This window comes from Labeo rohita, chromosome 25 (assembly GCF_022985175.1).
Source record: "Labeo rohita strain BAU-BD-2019 chromosome 25, IGBB_LRoh.1.0, whole genome shotgun sequence".
NCBI classification, from domain to species: domain Eukaryota; kingdom Metazoa; phylum Chordata; class Actinopteri; order Cypriniformes; family Cyprinidae; genus Labeo; species Labeo rohita.
In genome coordinates, this window is record NC_066893.1 from 13753255 (window position 1) to 13761106 (window position 7852).

General features: G+C 35.1%; 1 protein-coding gene across 3 annotated transcripts; it reads right to left on the bottom strand.

Annotated features, from left to right (window-relative positions):
* Window positions 1-265: 265 nt before the first annotated feature.
* sh3gl3b (SH3-domain GRB2-like 3b) lies at window positions 266-7496 on the bottom strand. Of its 3 annotated transcripts, none has more exons than XM_051099974.1 (11): window positions 7229-7492; window positions 5635-5703; window positions 5417-5489; window positions 4662-4805; window positions 4442-4575; window positions 3387-3545; window positions 2478-2581; window positions 2288-2391; window positions 2155-2187; window positions 1969-2043; window positions 267-1460 (listed from the first exon to the last, which is right to left on the bottom strand). In XM_051099974.1, the coding sequence occupies exons 1-11, from the start codon at window positions 7271-7273 to the stop codon at window positions 1387-1389; spliced, it is 1014 nt and encodes a 337-aa protein (XP_050955931.1). In that variant the 5' UTR covers window positions 7274-7492; the 3' UTR covers window positions 267-1386. The 3 variants fall into 3 exon arrangements, with proteins under 3 accessions (XP_050955932.1, XP_050955931.1, XP_050955930.1); XM_051099973.1 differs by having other exon boundaries at window positions 2276-2391; XM_051099975.1 differs by lacking the exon at window positions 1969-2043 and having other exon boundaries at window positions 266-1453; window positions 7229-7496.
* Window positions 7497-7852: the final 356 nt, after the last annotated feature.

Consider the following 7852-nt stretch of genomic DNA (forward strand, 5'->3'; position numbering starts at 1 on the left):
TTACAGCTACGACGGAGTGGAAAGGGGGTAATACCAAAGAGTATAGAAGTACTTCTATACTCTTTGGTAATACTAGAAAAGTCCCTAAGTATTAAAAATTATATTATAATATTATGAAATTATAATTGCGTTTATGTGTCAAAGTTTGGATTAATAGACGCCTGAGATAAGCAGTGCTGTTAAATTCACGCAAACAGAAGCTATTTTGCAATAAAACCAAAGGAGCGCTGGCTAGAAGTGCTTATTGTTATTTATTTAAGAACAAAGAACAAAATAACATCACTCCTGAGAAGTAATGTGATGTTTAATGAGTGCTTTAAAAATGAGAGAAATATAAACTAATCAGTCTATGGCCATATTGCATTAAAATGATCATATACACTACCAGTCAAAAGTTTTTGAACAGTAAGATTTTTAATGTTTTTTAAGGAAGTCTCTTCTGCTCACCAGGCCTGCATTTATTTGATCCAAAGTACAGCAAAAACAGTAACATTTTGAAATATTTTTATTATTTAAAATAACTTTTTTCTATTTAAATATATTTTAAAAATGTAATTTATTCCTTTGATCAAAGCTTAATTTTCAGCATCATAGTTTTTTGTTTGTTTGTTTGTTTGTTTCTGGGAAATAAATTACAGAAATTAATACTTTTATTCAGCAAGGATGTTTTAAATCAAAAGTTATAATAAAGATTTATAATGTTACAAAAGATTTCTATTTCAGATAAATGCTGTTTTTCTGAACTTTCTATTCATCCAAGAAAAAAAAAAAATCTACTCAGCTGTTTCCAACGTAATAATAAATAATAATAATAAATGTTTCTTGAGCAGCAAATCAGAATATTAGAATGATTTCTGAAGGATCATGTGACTGAAGTAATGATGCTAAAAATTTAGCTTTGAAATCACAGAAACACATTCAAATAGAAAACATTATATTTCTGCAGAAGAGACGTCTTTAAAAAAAAACATTACAAGTGTTATTTAAAAACGTGTACATTCATAGTGCACATATAACATAAACTTTAATATAGCAGCATATTTATTTAACATTTTAAGATTTATAAAAAAAAAAAAATCAGATAAGGAATACAAGGCAGGGTACATGACTTTGCATAGTGATAATATAGATAAATATACAGCAAAGGCTCAGAAGTGCTTCACATATTAATGTTTATCAAATAATCAGAGTTTCTGAATCTCCAAAAACTGGCACAGTTCATGTTGTCCAGCTGTAGCGCCTTCCCGCCGTCACTGTGGCAGAGGTACAAGGACTTTGACGTAGTTCATGGGAAATAAGCCAGCCTCCCCTCTGATCATACCCTCATACCAGTTCTCGTCGATCTGGCTGGTCAGAATGATGATGTCGCCCTCCTTAAAACCCAGCTCACCCTGGTTTTCTGACTGGAAACTGTAAAGCGCCTGACAACAAGGCTGATCCAAGGGGGGGGCTGCTATCATCTACGACACAAGAAGAAAGTTATTTATAGAGCTTCCTTCCCAGGGTTAAGGTCACTTTATGAAAAAAAAGACATGTCATGGTACTCTTGTGAACGCGTGTCAAAGACTGACACAGAAGAGAAAGAATTGCTGAATAAAGTCGTTATTTTTGTTTCTTTGCGCACAAATTTTTTTCTCGTAGTATCATAAAATTAGGGTTGAACCACTGATGTCACATGGACTATTTTAACGTCCTTATTACCTTTCTGGGCCTTGAACATGTCAGTTGTGTTGCTGTCTATGCAGGGACAGAAAGCTCTCGGATTTTAATAAAAAATATCTTAATTTGTGTTCTGAAGATGAACGAAGGTCTTACGGGTTTGGAACGACATGAGGGTGAGTAATTAATGACAGAATTTTCATTTTTGGGTGAACTGTCTCTTTAAATAAATTTAAAAGAAAGAAAATTCTTTACTGTCACTTGATCAACGCAATACATCCTTGCAGAATTTCTTAAAATAAAACTCACTGTTGCTGGTCCGTTTGTCTGTTTTTTGATCTTTAATGGTGACTTTGTCAGGAGGGTGAACCACAACCGGTGCATCTGGTAAAGAATGATTTTAGATGAAGACATTAGTAGCAAAGCAAGCTTGGGTACTTCTAGCTACCTGATAAAATAGCTGAGAGTTTGTGTATCATGCTTAAAATGACTTACATTTTTCACTTAATGCTTCAGTAATCTCAGTATCTGTGGTACATAATACAGTATTTCAGCTAGCAGACAATTCAGAAACTCTTCGTAAACAGTAATGTAATCGAGCGACCTAATATCACACCTGATGACTGACCGGATGAGCATGTGGAAAATCCATAAATATCCGTGTAGCACGCTGTGCTCGCAACTGATTTCGATGCAAATTCCCTTTTGGGTCGATTGCTTGCGTCTGTTATCCTATATAAAGGGAAAAATAGGCAGACACATTAAATGAAACCAAGGTAAGTATAGGAAATGCATACAGCAGAAATCATGATTCTGACCTGGTCTGCAAACTACTCCTAAGATTTTCTAGAATCTGGTATGACTGGCGGTGGTAGTCCATTACTGCTTCTAAAAGCCCTGAGAGGTGCTGTGTCCGTTGTACCTAAAATAAAAAATGTCAAATAATCACACAATTTATGTCTGGAAAATGTATATACAGTTGAGATCTAGAGTTTACATACACCTTGCAGAATCTGCAAAATGTTAGTTGTTTTTTATTTAGTGCTGACCTGAATAACATATTTCACACAAGTCCACAAGAGAAAATAATAGTGCTTGATTCACATGCTTGATTCTTAATACTGTGTTGTTACCTGAATGATCCACAGCTGTGTTTGTTTGTTTAGTGATAGTTGTTCATGAGTCCTTTGTTTGTCCTGAACAGTTAAACTGCCTGCTGTTCTTCAGAAAAATCCTTCAGGTCCCACAAATTCTTTGTTTTTTCAGTATTTTTGTGTATTTGAACCCTTTCAAACAATGACTGTATGATTTTGAGATCCTTCTTTTCACACTGAGGACAACTGAGGGACTCATATGCAACTATTACAGAAGGTTCAAACACTCACTGATGCTCCAGAAGGAAACACGACTCATTAAGAGCCGGGGGTGAAAACTTTTGAACAGAATGAAGATGTGTGCATTTTTCTTATTTTGCCTAAATATCATATACTTTTTTTCATTTAGTACTGCCCTTAAGCTAGCTACATAAGATACTTGCATGTTTCCCAGAAGACAAAATAAGTTAAATTTACCCTGATCTTCAAATTCAAAAAGTTTTCACCCTCGGGCTCTTAATACATCGATAAAATAATGACCATTTTGCAGATTCTGCAAGGTGTATGTAAACATTTGACCTCAACCTTCGCAAAAACAAATAATAAATTATATAAATATATACACTAACTTACATCTCTCTCTAGGAGATTAAACATGCTTCTCTCAGCCAGCTCTTTGGATTCTTCAAACTTTTCAAATGCTTTCTTAATTTCAGAGTCTGCAATCTTTCCTTTTCGCCTTTTCTTGTAATCAAAATCTAGACGGCGACCTTCAAGTTTTTTCAGATGATACTGATAACCAGAAAAAGAAGAAAAGCTGTTTATGTCTAAACTTACAACAAAAATACATGGTGTTTTCACTTTAAATGCTCAGAATACATAGTTCACCTAAAAATGAAAACGGTCCCATGATTTACCCACTCTCAAGCCATCCTAGGTGTAGAAGACTTTCTCTTTCAGACAAATACAATCAGAGTTATATTAAAAAATGCTTTATAATGGCAGCAAATGGGTGTTGAGATTTTGAAGTCTAATTAAGTTTATCCATCTATCATTAAAAGTGCCCCACATGGCTTCAGGGGTTAATAAAAGCCTTCTGAAGCAAATCAATGCAACTTTATAAACCGGAATCTCTAGCAACCGCTAACTGTCGTATGCATGTTCACGTGAGAGTGGCGTTTTAAGCAGATGATGTATGACGTAGGCAAGTGCGATGACAAACGTGGAAGCTCAGTGAAGAGACCAAAGTTCACTTCAGTTCACTTCAGAAGGCCTTTATTTACTCCCTGGAGCCATATGGAGTACTTTTTATGATGGATGGATGCACTTTATTGGACTTCAAAATCTCAACAGCCATTCATTGCCATTATAAAGCTTGGAAGATTCAGGACATTCTGTAATATAACTAATATAACTAATAAGATTCAGGACATTCTGTAATATAACTATTACATTCTGTAATATAACTATAATTGTATTTGTCTAAAAGAAGAAAGTCATATAAAACTAGGATGGGGTTGAGGGTGAGTAAATCATGGGGTAATTTTAATTTTTGGGTGAACTGTCCCTTTAACATCCGACAACCACAACATTACATGATTTCATGCTGTGGATTAAATGCATTTTAGTAAATCTGATTTTATCATCAAAATTATAACATCATGCCCATTTACAGCATACAGACTGACCGCAATTTCCTTCAGCTCTGTGTGCTGCAGGGACTGCAGAGGATCAATGAAGGTTCGCTTCACTCGGACATCCATGCAGTCTTTTGCCTGGGCTACTTGTTTTAACGCCTCTCCCATTTCAAGCAGAGCGTATCCTACAATAGTAGCAAAACTCAACACTGGTATTTTGACATTTTTAAAGCAGTACAAACGCATTGTGTTTCATTTGTTTTAAACATACCAAAACCAGACTCAGCTCCAAGTTCATTGCCATAGCGGAGCATGCTATCTCCCAGAATGCCCTCAGTCTGGGGATATCCCACAGACTTCACCTGCCCACGGATTTTGGACACTGTGTTGAGCATGCTGAGCTTTGCTCTGTATGCTTGAAGAACAAAAAAGAAAAAGAGAATCAGTCAAATCTAGCAACAACAACAACAAAATCACATTAACTAAACCTTCAAAAAATAACCTTATTAAATAAATGTTTTTATAATATATCTTATATAATATACTTTTACAACAAATGTTATATATTATAAATGTGACCCTGCACCCCAAAACCAGTCATAAGGGTCACTTTTTTGAAACCGAGATGTATATATCATCTGAATAAATGAGCTTTCCATTGATGTATGGTTTGTTAGAATAGGACAATATTTGGCCCGAGATACAACTATTTGAAAATCTGGAATTTGAGGATGCAAAAAAATCGAAATATTGGAAAAATCGCTTTTAAAGTTGTTCAAATTAAGCTCTTAGTAATACATAATACTTATTAAAAAATTAAGTTTTGATAAATTTATGATAGGAAATGGAACATGATTTTTACGTAATATCCTAATGAATTTTGGCATAACATTTTTTTTAGAATTTTGACCCATACAGTGTATTTTTGGTTATTGCTACAAATATACCCGTGATACTTACGACTGGTTTTGTGGGCCAGGGTCACAAATATTATAATAAATACATTTTATTAAAATGTATAAATACCTGGGTTTGGCTGAAGATATCCTATAGTTTTTGGAACAAGGTCGAGAATCAGTTTGTGGGTAATATCAGTTTTCTACAATAAAACAACCAATAAAATAGAAAAATATATTTTTATATAAATTATATTATATTATATAAATTATATATATATGTTATATTAAATTTAAAAATATTATATATATATATACATATATATTAGCTGAGATTGATATTTATACCCTTTCCATGTTGAGGAATTCCTCATCCAATTTTGTTCCTTCAACTCCATTGATCTTTTCCTTTAGCAACTGTGAGGATAACCAAGGATAACCAAAAAATATTACTTATTGGTGAGTGGATTTGACAAAAAGAAAAAAAAAAAAAAAAAGTATGCAATAAGTTAAGAAAGTTGATTTGATTCAGTGAAGTTATGAAAATATTCAGATTTGACTATTTCTTCATGGGATATCAAATATTCAGCGCAATAGAGAAAGTGATCACAATTTATTAGTTTAATTGAAATCTTACACAATGATATAATAAAGAGCAGCTGATTCCAATTACAACACAATCCACAACATTTTTTTCCCAAACAAAACCCGGAAATCCACAAGCCTCGCCATTTTTAACACATTGTGATGACTGAGCATCTGTTTCCTGCGGTTCATAAGCCAAACTGTTTATGAAGGTCAGTTGTTTAGCCAGTGCGTCCAAAACACTAAGAGGATTCAAACCACCATGAATGAATCCAAAGAATGTGACCTTGGAAAACTTTCTAATAAACATACTTTGGTAGCTTGGGGACCTAAAAACTTCCCCTAATACAAAACCTCCAGGAGTCAGTGATCAGGCTTTATTATAGATTCCAGGAGGTTTTATGATCCACAATAAACTGATCTGATATGAACAAAAACAATAGCAGATAGTCAGTGGACTTTGGATCCAAGAAACAGACAACACCCATGTGCATTAGTCTCACTAGTTTTCATATTAGCACATTCAGCTTTCAAACCTCTGCAGTAATTCAACACTGACTCAGAAACACAAGGTGAGAAGGACATGTTGGTGGGCTGTGAGGCAAAATTCAAGTGTGGAACCACTACACTTAAACCTTTACTTTTTAAACAGGAACGTTTATACATGATCTAAGCCATGTATTTTTTTAGCTTGGAAATTCATCATTAACTGGGCCACCATATTAGGTCACACACGGTTGGCTGCAGTTGCTCTACATCTGGAGAACATTGCAATGAAGTGAGGAAAAGTCGGATTAATGCCCGCGAATCGGTTCTTTTGAACACATCGTTTCAAAGATTCGGACTCATATAAACAGATTCAGCGATTCTTTACGTCGTGAGGTAAATGCGTCATCGAGTGATTCGCTAACATTTTAACGATATGATTTTAAGAGTGTTGCAATTTCAAATATGTCCCAGCTTTTTAGTTCACTTCATTTAAAACGTAAATAATTTGCATTTATACAACACCAAACTTTTTTAGTTCACATTCACATCTCTGAAAACGTTTCGATATGATTCTCGGTTCAATGAATCGATGAGTTGTTCACTCGAGAACCACCCGGACTCGTTCAGACTGGTTTGGTTCAACTGAATCATTGAAAAGATTCGATTCAAAAGAACAGTTCATTCACGAATCCGCACATTACAACATCCACCCAGCCAACAAACGCAGTTTGTCACAAAAGTACAACAACTCTTTAAATGGGCAACTTAAAGCGCAGGTAGTGTTAGTACGCTATCATTTCAAAGAAATGACTCGCCTATTACTCAAACAAATTGTTGTTTGCATCGTCGCACAAATGCTTCGTATTACCTGACTTGCTTTGTGAAACTGTTTCTTCAATCCGGCCACTGACATTTTTATCCGCGTTCGTCCTCAAACGTTTCACATGAACAAACGTGTCGGGATGGTTGAGTCTGTGTACTATCTCTGCCCGTGAGTCCACATTGCTCTCCACCCTCTTCCGTCCGTCGCAATGTATACTGTTATTGTGCACCTTGGGACATTGCCCAGATTTGATTGGTGGGGCTGTGCTGAGATCCTGCAGCTAGGACGGTCCTAGAGGTCACTCATCGGGTACAGGCGAGTGTCTACTGCAAGAATTTGACGAGAAGGTGATAGTGAGGACAGGGTTTGAGGATGTAGGGCAGCGGTAGCCTACATAAAGACTTATATTCTGAAAGTTTCCATAAATAACTAGCCTATTGGAAAGACCGGGGCTAGTTGTCACGCTTTCTACTGTAGTGTTTTTTTTCCTCTCAGGATGTTTTTGGAAAGTCAGTTTCTGAATAGGCACATATGCCTAGCTTCTGAATATTAAAGATACAGTTTATTAAATACAAACTGACCAATAGCTCGTCAAAAAGTATGAGGTAAGTTGTCTCAAAATTGCACATAATGGCATTTTTAGCTATATTTAAGATTAAGTAAGTAAAA

Excerpts from the sequence above, each read along its gene's own strand:
- sh3gl3b (XM_051099975.1), bottom strand. The coding sequence starts at position 7,273 with ATGTCAGTGGCCGGATTGAAGAAACAGTTTCACAAAGCAAGTCAG. Across the intron at positions 5,704-7,228 it reads AGTTTCACAAAGCAAGTCAG|TTGCTAAAGGAAAAGATCAA; the intron begins GTAATACGAAGC and ends TTATCCTCACAG. Across the intron at positions 4,576-4,661 it reads TGGAGCTGAGTCTGGTTTTG|GATACGCTCTGCTTGAAATG; the intron begins GTATGTTTAAAA and ends CTACTATTGTAG.